The sequence below is a fragment of the Sinocyclocheilus anshuiensis genome, unplaced genomic scaffold, assembly GCF_001515605.1.
Source record: "Sinocyclocheilus anshuiensis isolate Anshui unplaced genomic scaffold, SAMN03320099.WGS_v1.1 scaffold30, whole genome shotgun sequence".
NCBI lineage: Eukaryota > Metazoa > Chordata > Actinopteri > Cypriniformes > Cyprinidae > Sinocyclocheilus > Sinocyclocheilus anshuiensis.
This window is the reverse complement of record NW_015542336.1, coordinates 102355-113285: the sequence shown is the minus strand read 5'-3', so window position 1 is coordinate 113285 and position 10931 is coordinate 102355. Positions and strand designations below refer to the sequence as shown.

General features: G+C 35.5%; 2 protein-coding genes and 1 non-coding gene across 4 annotated transcripts; all 3 read right to left on the bottom strand.

Moving 5' to 3' along the window:
* LOC107691106 (phospholipase B-like 1) lies at positions 1-7629 on the bottom strand. The gene is made up of 8 exons (XM_016489582.1): positions 7618-7629; positions 6158-6298; positions 5938-6082; positions 4420-4620; positions 4122-4262; positions 3823-4008; positions 1571-1677; positions 1-1495 (listed from the first exon to the last, which is right to left on the bottom strand). The coding sequence occupies exons 1-8, from the start codon at positions 7627-7629 to the stop codon at positions 1319-1321; spliced, it is 1110 nt and encodes a 369-aa protein (XP_016345068.1). The 3' UTR covers positions 1-1318.
* Positions 7630-7833: 204 nt separating this feature from the next.
* On the bottom strand, positions 7834-9564 carry LOC107691084 (phospholipase B-like 1). Of its 2 annotated transcripts, none has more exons than XM_016489563.1 (3): positions 9487-9564; positions 9281-9380; positions 7834-8128 (listed from the first exon to the last, which is right to left on the bottom strand). In XM_016489563.1, exons 2-3 carry the CDS (start codon positions 9342-9344, stop codon positions 7902-7904), a joined length of 291 nt encoding a protein of 96 aa, XP_016345049.1. In that variant the 5' UTR covers positions 9345-9380; positions 9487-9564; the 3' UTR covers positions 7834-7901. The 2 variants fall into 2 exon arrangements, with proteins under 2 accessions (XP_016345049.1, XP_016345048.1); XM_016489562.1 differs by having other exon boundaries at positions 9533-9564.
* On the bottom strand, positions 9530-9602 carry trnar-ccu (transfer RNA arginine (anticodon CCU)). Its single transcript has one exon. It is a non-coding gene; the product is annotated as a tRNA-Arg (tRNA).
* Between the last annotated feature and the right edge of the window lie 1329 nt (positions 9603-10931).

The following is a 10931-nucleotide window of genomic DNA, read 5'->3' as shown; positions in this document are numbered from 1 at the left end:
AATTACAAGTTTGTCAATTCTGGGGGGGGGAAAAAGACAGAAGTGTGGGATTATAAGATTATAAGAGTTTTTCTTTCCCAACCAAATCACATAATATAAATATATCACAAATCACAGTAGAGTTTGTGGCAGCTGTTACAGAATTTTTTTTACAACAAATATTCTGATTTGATTTTGAGATTAGCTTCGATATTTGTGCTATCTGGGTTCCTTTGGTCAAACATTACTGTAGTAAAATTGTACCGATCAAACGCTTCAGTCGAGCACAAGTGCAGAATAGCCGACTGAATTAGTGAACCTGTGTCCAGCAAAAACACTCAAGACTGAGAAGTGAAGCTTGTGTTCATTCATTCATTGGTTGAATCAAAGAGAAAATCACATGCGGCACAGATTACAAACATCCTGATCGACAGATGCTCACAGACATTCAGAGCTGAAGATAAAAGACAAGGCACTTCTGAGTCACCTTCCCTGAGAGGAGAGATCTGAAAATGTAAGAAACGTCCCAACATTTACATTATAAACTTTGCTTTTCTGTTCGTGTCGTTTATTTGGATCTTTAACTAGATGTAAAAAAAAAATGACAACAATGCTGACGTCCTCACTTTAAGCATGTTGCGGTAAGATATGGAAACCCATTTCTGCCACATGACAAAAAAAGTCATGCTTTGGTAAATCATAATTATTACAGAAGTCAAAATCTTAACATTCGAAGTCATTCATGAGATGAAAAGACAAAATTATGAAGTAACATTTATAAGGTGAAGTGTCGAGAAAAAACAAAAAGATGCAAGTCATATTTATGAAGTTAAAAAGTCGAAATTATAAGTTATATTTGAGACGAAAAGTCAACATTGACAAAAAGTCATTTATGTCAATTTCGACCTATAATGTGTCATAATTTAGCCTTTTTACCTCACAATTATGATTTAGCATGTTGTACGTTAGACTTTTTCTCATAAATATGACTTAGTATCTCAAGTTCAGCTTATATCATAAGTTGTATATCATAATTTCAAGTTTTGATGTCATTTATTATTTGCATCAATTATGATTTACCAAGGCATGTTGTTGTTTTTTTTTATCTTGTGTAGTGGAAACGAGCATTAAAGCAATACGATTTACTCAATCTATCAATCAAGAGAGATGTAAACAGTGCTGGACTGATTGTCAAATGGCAGCTGTAGAGTTTAGTGTGGATTTCATGGCTCAAAGTAAACAGCGATTCGACAGACTCAAAGGTTCAGATTGGTTTTAGCGTCAGACGGCGAACAGAGGATCAGTTCAAAAGCAGGCCAGATGTGAAATCCCATGATCCTCAGGGGTGGAAGAGCTGCGGCTGCATCTGGACGAAGCTGAAGTTGTATTTCGGAGGAAGACCCTGATGGGACGTGCTGTTGAACGGCCCCCAGGAGAAGACGGGAAGCCCTCCGTCTGTGGTCGGGCCGTTTACCGCCTCCGCCACGAACTCCTGAGCCATGTGCAGATCCGTCACCTGACCGGAGGACAGCAGAGCGTCAGGAGAGCAGAAGACTCAATCTGATTGGTTAATTAGAGGCGGTCAGCTGACCTTGGTGTCATAACATCCTCCGGGACTGGCTTGATGCTCCCACAGATCGTTGCGACAGCAGATGGACTTACACGGGTCGCCCTGCGAGTACGGGTCGCTCTTATAATCTGAGGACAGATTGACATTATGATTGACACGAGGAGACAGTAACTGACAGGTCCTGAGCTCATTATGCAAACATGTGCCTCATTATAATGTAGCAATGGCTTTTACTCGGTGATATTTAAAGGCTAAATTAACCAAAATGTAGTAACTATATATTTTTATGTACTATTTATTTTATTTATTTCTATGGAAACTGAAATAAGCCATTATATTTTAATTGTAGTATTTTATTTACTTATTTTACCATCATAAGTTAACAATAAAGTAGTATAGTAGCTTATTTGAATTCCATTTTTCTTTTTTGTAGATATGACCATAGACATTATTGTTAACTACACCTAAAAATATAAAAAACATTTTATTCACTTTAAATTAATTAAATGTTAACTGAAATAAAATAAAAACTTATAATTTTATGCGTTAAATTATCTTTAATAAGCTATAGTGTTTTAACTGTAGTATTTTATTTATTTAACCATCATAAGTGAACAATGATATACTAGAAATAAAATATTAGCTTATTTTTATTTTTTGATTTGATTGATTGTAGATATGACCAGGGATATTATCGCTATCCAAAACTACAAACAATGTTTAATTAGTTTTATTTCTGTCTAATAAAACTTCAGTCAAACTCAAATAAGCTAGTATGTTTTAATTTTAGTATTTTACTGTGACTGTCATAAATGAACAATAAAGTACTAGAATTAAAACATGTTTTTTTAAATGGTTTTCTTGAAATAAAATAAACATGAACTGAAATAAAATATTAAAATAACTTGATCTAATTTTATTTCAGCGAATTGCCAATGCAACATTTCTCATTTCTCCTAAAATAAACTAAAAAAAACTATATACACAACAATTACAGACAAATATATAGACATTAAAAATTCCCAAAACACTTAAAAAAAAAGTTCACTTAAGCTTGCAACATTCTAACTTTCATTTAGTTTAACTTGAAGTACAAAAATAACTCAAAACTAAATAAAAATGATACATTAAAAAAACAAAAACAAAATCTAGCTAAAAAAAATCTATCACGATATAATGTTTCTTATCATTCGGTATTGATAATTATTTTCTATAACCTCTTAAACAAAGAGCAGTAGAAAAAAGGTTTAAATTTAACCACTGTATTTTTAATTTACCCAATTTATTAAGACAAACAAGAACATATTTTAGTTTTAACAATCAAACACAAAATAAAATTAACAAATATCTCCTTCCTTATATATTATATGCAGATTAAATAAGTGTTAAGGAAACATTTGCCTGTCTCCTGAGGCCACAGGAGGGCGCAATAAGCAAAATAATGCACCTCGATAAACTGTTTATTCAATGCAATGAAATAACGATTGTCTATAAAAAAAGTGAAAACCGTCTAAACTAATATTTATAAATCAAATAGAATTTTATAAATTGCATAAACAATTATGAACAAAACAGGATCATGTATTTGTGCATAGCTTAATAAAAATAGCCAAAGTGCCGATCACACGATTGCATTTAAAAATATATGAGACGCAGTGGAATGGAATAAACCCCCCACAAATTCTCCAGACGCGTTTCCTAAAAGTTGAACCTCTTTTTCGAGACATGAGTACAAGTCAAGTTGTGCACCTCAAGAATGCGCCGAATATGCGTTCTGTGTAAATGGCTTGGTTTGGGTTTTAACCTAAGCAATATCTTTGCATTGAGCTTCTATATTTCTCTTATATTTTGAATGAAAAATGTAGCAGCGACGCAGTTTGTGGGTTCAACTGGATAGACTAACAAAAACATTCAAATGCAACAACGACACTTACATGTTAATCTGATAAGCTCCCTGACGCACACCTAATATTCAAATACATCGTTTTTGCATTCGAATGCGAATTTTTATTTTAAATTCGACTAATATTGCTTTTTTTGATTCCCAGTCTCCTCATCGCAGGCAGGCATGGCACTCATTTCAGCATGTGTTTGTGTGTTTTGTTGGCTCTCTGTTTTTCACTTTTAAATGAAAAAAGCGTGAAGCTATCGTGCAACATATCGAACATTTTTCTATCGTTATCGATGATGGAGTACCGTCGATAAATACTGATACCGTTTTACCGTTTTATTATGGACATCATCAGGAGTTAGTAAATGTTGTGAGTCGTTACCGTTGTATCTCATGATGTGTTTGAGGGAGTTCAGGTCTCGGACAGACGACTGGTCGCGGCGGAAGATCTTGGCGCGAGGGCAAAGGTCGTAGGAGAAATCCTCGCCATGCTCCTTCCACATCTGCTCGTATCCGCTCAGATCGTAGATCTTACGGTGGAAGGGCACATTGTAGGACGGCCAGTAACCTGCAGAAGAAACACATTTACTATAGCAACAGATGCACAACATGTCCAGGTTTCAGAACAACCCAAAGTCAAAAGAACTGAAATGTTCAGCATGAAGTGTATTTTGGTCGGACCTCTGCGCAGCGTCTGCGTCTGGTCTGAATACTCCACCAGTCCCGGGATCTGCTCCACCACAGTCAGCGCTCCGTCCTCCAGACTGCTGCCCAGATTCACTTTACTCACATCCACAACCATGTACTGGTTATTATACGTCCCTGACGGACAGATTCAGCACAGGATCAGAGAAACCCTCATGACAGAGCAAACACAGTCCAGACAGAACACTCACAAAAACCAAAAACAGAGTAAATAAAACATCAGCTGATCAGTAACTTTATTAGTAACTGCAAGTGAGTGAATGTGATTTCTGACCAGAGTTGTATCTGGAGAAGGTTTTGGCCCACTGCTCTCCAGTGCTTGCCAGTGCGTGTGCCAGTCGAACCCTCTGCCAGGAGAACAGACTGGCAGGAGTGATGTAGGAGTACAGCGAGGTGTTGAAGACGTTATTGGTGGTCTGAGTCATCATTAAACCGCTGCCCAGCAGATAGAAATCATCCAGAGACACCAGAAACCCTGAACACACATTCACAGACATCAGCCATTCACATACTGCACAAACCACACACTATATCCTGCCTGCTACTCGAAAAATACTATTATAAACAAATACAATATAACACTACTATACTACACAGTATATACTGCCCTGCAACTTTAAAAACAGTACATTACAGATAATATAAAAAGGAGTGAAATGAGTGAGTGAATGAGAGAGTGAGTGAGTGAATAAAGGAATCAATAAATGAATGTGTTAGTGAATAAAAGTGAATGGAGTGAGTAAGTGAGTGAATAAAGGAGTGAGTGACGAATGAGTGAGAGAGTGGGTGAATGAGTGAGTAAGGAAATTAGTGAATGAGTGAGTGAATAAATGAATCAATAAATTAATGAGTGAATATGAATGAATGAATGGAGTAAATCAATGAGTGAATGAGTGAGTGAGAAAATGAGTGACTGAATGAATGAGTGAGTGAGCAAATGAATGAATAAATGAATTAGTGAGTGAGTGAATACATGAATCAGTAAATGAATGAGTGAATGTGTAAATGAATAAATGTATGAGTGAAAAAAATGAGTGAGTGTGTGAGTGAATGAATGAGTGAGTGACTGAATGAATGAATGAGAGAAGAAATTAGTGAGTGAGTGAATAAATGAATCAGTAAATTAATGTGTGTGACTGAATGAGTGAATAATGAGTGAGAGTGAATGAGTGAGGAAATGAATGAATTAGTGAGTGAGTGAGTGAATAAATTAATCAATAAATGAATGAGTTAGTGAATAAAAGTGAATGTAAGTGAGTGAATAAAGGAGTGAGTGAATGAAGGAGTGAGTGACGAATGAGTGAGAGTGGGTGAATGAGTGAGTGAGGAAATTAGTGAATGAGTGAATGAATAAATGAATCAATAAATGAATGAGTGAATATGAATGAATGAATGGAGTAAATCAATGAGTGAGTGAGAAAATGAGTGACTGAATGAATGAGTGAGTGAGCAAATGAATGAATGAATGAATTAGTGAGTGAGTGAATAAATCAATCAGTAAATGAATGAATGAGTAAATGAATAAATTTATGAGTGAAAAAAATGAGTGAATGAGTGTGTGAAGAATGAGTAAATTAATGAGTGAATGAATGAATGAGTGTGTGAGTGAGTGAGTGAATGAATGTGTGATTGAGTGTGTTTACCAGGGTGCCAATAAAATCTCTTTTTGGAAGTTCAAGTCATTTAAATCAAGTTATAAACAAGAAAAATAAAGGAAATAGAATCTTAATCAAATAAATCAAACTTCTCAGATGTTTAATTTTTAAAGTAAGAAATGAGTGAGTGAGTGTACCAGGGTAGCTGCTGAAGGAGAGTTTTCCGGTGGCCGTATGCGGTTCGTTCAGTCTGAAGTCCCAGTGTTTGTAGATGCGCATGGTGGCGGCGTACGTGTACCAGCTGGAGTGAGCAAACATCAGGTTCTCAAAGCCAGGCAACATCTGAAACACACGGCAAATGAGAGAAACCATCACATCAGCTGATGTCTGACGTCATTTCTGATGGACGTTTGGTACCTTTATGAGTGCAGAGCAGTGGCCCATCGGAGGAGCTTTATACTGACTAAAGCCAGGCTTCCCGCTGGTAACCAGCGCCGGGATCAGATCCAGCAGATCACCGACCGCATTCAGGAACTGAACGGCAAACTGGGACAGAGGCTACAGAGAGAGACGAGCGTGAAACAAACACACACTGACTAATGCTAATAAACCTTCAGCTAAATACACCTCAGATTTATTTGAAAAGATGTTTAAATGTTTGCATCATTTTTAAAGAAAGAAATAGGAAAAATAGAAGAAATAGATCCTTAATAAAACATTTAATTAGGGATGTAATGATTAACCGCGAGCTCTTCTTTATGCACCAAGAGCTTGTAACACTCCAAAAAGAAAGGAGAAATTGAAATCGCATCATATGACCCCTTTAAAGTTCATAAGTGCAGCTCTTTGTTTACAGCGGAAACAAGGAAACGCTTTAAGCGCCACCTGCTGGCAGAGAGTATATCTGCGTCTCATTCAGCTCGTCTGCTGTTTCAGTCAAAAGGAAATAGTGTCTGAATAAAACAAATAAAAAACTCAAAAAAAGTAAGAATTAAGACAAATAAAGGAAATACAGCCTTAAAGTATTTTTAGATGTTCAAGTCATTTTTTTAAAACACAGAACAAACACATGAAACAGAGCCTTAAAAAAAAATCAAATAAAAACTATTTTTAAACATTTGTCATTTTTAAAGTATTTTTTTTTAACTAATCTTCCCAGTATATACTTAAATATTTTGCGTTTTCATTTTAAATTCAATTTTTTGTCATTTTAATCTTAATTTTTTTTTGGTATTTTGAAATGTCTATAGCTTTTATTAATTTTAGTTTAAGCATGGGTTTTTTGGTCATCTTTATTTGTTTTTTTTTATATTACATTTTATTTATATATTTTTTTTATTTTTATTAGTTTAGAAATGGGCAAAAAAAATTGTTTTAGTTTCACTTTTAGTTTTAATTTATTTCCAATCATTTTAGTGCTTAAGGTCATTATTATTAATTCGTACTTTTCTCCACTTGAGAACATAATCAAACTGAGGAAAATTACTTTGTAAAACTACATTTTAGCCCAAATAAACTAAAATGTGAAAAATCTGTATTCATATTTTTAAATAATACTTGTACTGATATACTGTGAAAACCCGTCAGAATTTTTCACACAAAGTTTAATTTGTAGTAATTTTCTTCTGTGCCTTATTATTATTTTTTACTTACTACTCAGGTTTCATTTCAGTTTAGTTAGTTGCCAATGCATAATTTCTATTCTTCATCTCAACTTTTCATCTCATATTTAAGATTTTATTTGAATAAATAATCATTTATTTATCATCTTAGTTGTAGTTAATGATAATAACGCAGGTTGAGAAACCTATTAATGAATGACTAAAACATGAATCCAAACCTGAATGCAATCACAAAAAAAAAAGTTTGCCAATCACCCGAGGGCTCATTTACATATAGCAGTCATATATTTACATATACTGACTTAATGTGATTGTAGCAGACACAGTCTGTTTAAACAGTAAGGTCAGAAAGAAGGTGTTCAATGACCACGAAAAACGGTTTCTAGTGCAAGAAACGAACATTATAGGTGCACCTTACATAGAGACAGGAAATTATGCTGCAGGAAATGATCTGGGTATAAAACTAGGATTCACAGCATCTGCATGAATCAGGTTGTTGAAGGTCTGAGGAGATGGAGACGGTCTGGTGTTACAGACACTCACGGCGCGGTGAGGAAGCCCTCCAGATATCCCGCCGTGAACATGGTGACGTGGTCCGGCTCCGCCGTCTGTCCGTATCCAGCGCTGATCTCCAGCACGCCCCATCCCGTCGACGACAGCGTGTCGTTATAGTAACCGTACGCGTCGCCCTGCCGGTCCAGAACACCCTCCTTCAGCAGAACGGCCTTGTGGGTCGAATCCCAGTACGCCGTGGCCTTCAGCAGCTCTGGATTAAAAACACACCACATTAACATGAAAACACAGCAACAGAATAAGGTTGTGATTATGACTCGTGTGGGCATCTGCTACTTCCTTAAAAATACTTTATGCCGTTTTTAACCACAGGAGGAACTTTTGAGGATGTGAGAAGAGAAATTAATACTCAACATTTACTATTTTATTTGCAGAGACCCTGTTAGCTTAGAAAATGAATCTACATTCAATAAGTGAATTTTAAATAAAAGCTAATAATGAAACACACACACACAAATCAGTTTTCAATTAAAGATAATGTGCCTTAAAACTTAAATTATATTTTTATATATTAATTAAAGACAAACGGTGCATTTATTTGATCCAAAATAGAGCAAAATCAGTAATATTGTGAAATATTTTTACTATTTAAAATAACTGTTTTCTATGTGAATATCTGTTAAACTGTAATTTATTCCTGTGATGTGCAGCTGTATTTTCAGCATCATTACTCAGTCTTCAGTGTCACATGATCTTCAGAAATCAGTATAATATGCTGATTTGCTGCTCAAAAACTTTGTTTTTGTTAGATAAATTGGCAAACCTGGCAAAATAAGGTCCCATTAAGTACATTAACGAACATTTGTTACAGTTTTTATTCATCTTTGTTAACATTAATGAAAATACAAGTGTTCATTGTTAGTTCATGTCAGCTCAGATCCATTAAATATTAACAGACACTAAAATTATTTTTGATTTTAATAATGCATGATTACAACTTGATCTCTTTGTTACCTAACCATAAAGTAACAGTGTGAATGAACACTTTTGGAAGTTAAAATGCTGAAAGAAGTCAATCTGAACTATAATATTATACTACATTTCCCTGCAACTTGATCTCTTTGTTAAGTAACCATAAAGTAACTGGAGTCACACATCAGATTTCACAGGATCATGTGCATGATCATCATTACAGACAAACCTGCAGCGTCAGTCAATTCCTCTTTAACTCACTTAACACACACTTGACTCGCACTCTTATGAGCAAAACAAAAGCAGTGTGTTTTAAAGAGATCAGACGCAGATTTGCACGGAACATATGGTCATATAAACGCATAAAACATTCACTTCACTGAATGAAACACGAGCTTTATGAAAGTCAAGGTTAAATTAGTGGGTTACTTACGGGCGCTTCTCACTGTTGCAGCAAAACAAGCGAGAATTAAAGCACAAAAGCTGCTGTTCGTCATGTTTGTTTCGATGTTCAGTCACATGCGGCACAGAAACTGAAAATGAAGTGTAAAATCCGTCAGCAAAGAGCTTCCTGATGACAAAACGGCATGAATGAATCCAGACGAGAAACTACGTTTATAAGACGCAACTGACACTCACTGAAATGAACACCGACAGACGCTGAAGAAAGAAAAACAAACCTCACCCCAGATGGGACTCGAACCCACAATCCCTGGCTTAGGAGGCCAGTGCCTTATCCATTAGGCCACTGGGGCAGACAATACCGATGGCGGGGCGGAGACACTTATAAAGGCGTCCAATCGGACTCCAGCGAGGTATCACGTGATCGCTGCTGATGTTCGACGCGGAAGCGAAGTCGCTAATAAAATCTAAACGCACTGATTTGTTATAATAAATGATGTTAGTTGAGAATAAACGGCGTGAATTAACTCTTTTGGACGTTAAAATGCTGTAAGAAGTCACTGGTGACCAATTTAAATAAGATAAATTAAAATTAAACTAGTTAACCCCTTAAAACAAGTTGTTTTTAATTAGCAGGACTAAATTAGATTTAGTTTTCTTTTAGTGAATACCCTGTAGGAATGTCTCTGTCCTGAAGGAATTTAGTTCTGTCCTGCAGGATTCCTGCATGATCCCTGCACAGAAAGCAGCATTCCTTCAGGAATTCCTGCAGGATATTTTTGTAAGGGTTACACACATTTTAACCCATTAACAACATAACCAATAATGTAAACTGGTTTTAAAAATCATTAAAAAAAAATCACTTGTTTGAAAACAGATAAAAAATAGTTACTTATGACTGCGTTTCCAAACTCAAAGTTGAACATTTTTGCCTTCTTCAGCACTGACACACACAAACACATATGAGCTACTTCATCACTTCTGCATCCATTCAAACACATTAAGCTAGTATAGTTTGAGAGTTTTTACCGATATCCAGAGATTTGCCCTGCTTCGGGTCGGCCTGCAGTTTATTATACTGGATCACGACTGGATCACCCTGCAGATCACAATCGCATTCATCAATAAAAACAAACCTTTCTACAAGAGAACTACTGTGATCATGTGATTCTGTGCGTAAGAACAGAAGAAAACACATCTGTGGCAGAATAAGGTAATGATGTGTGAATAACGTTGCTCTTGTGATTCCTGTAATGTTTGACTTCAGACTGTCATATAACAAGGTCAGTCATATGATTCCTGATTCACATTTCCTCCATTTAACAATGTAAAACAAGACTTTCACACTGTTGTTCTCAAAGTTCACTAAATGAACAAAAAATGCAAACAAATGATATGCAATTTTAATATTTAACAACACAGTTATAACCTTACCCTTGGAAAATGAAAAATTGCAATCAATCTGACTGACAGTATTGCAGCTTTAAGTGAACCAAATTATACATTATAGTAGTTTCAACTGTATTATGACAAAACTGGAAGAAATGTCCAAAAAAGAGTGACTGAGCTGATACAGACGGATTACTTCAAAATATAACACTGTCACATGTCAATAATCATTTAAAATCATAGCAAACAAGAGCAGTGTTGTGTGACTGGTGTGTATTGTTGTTTACATCAGC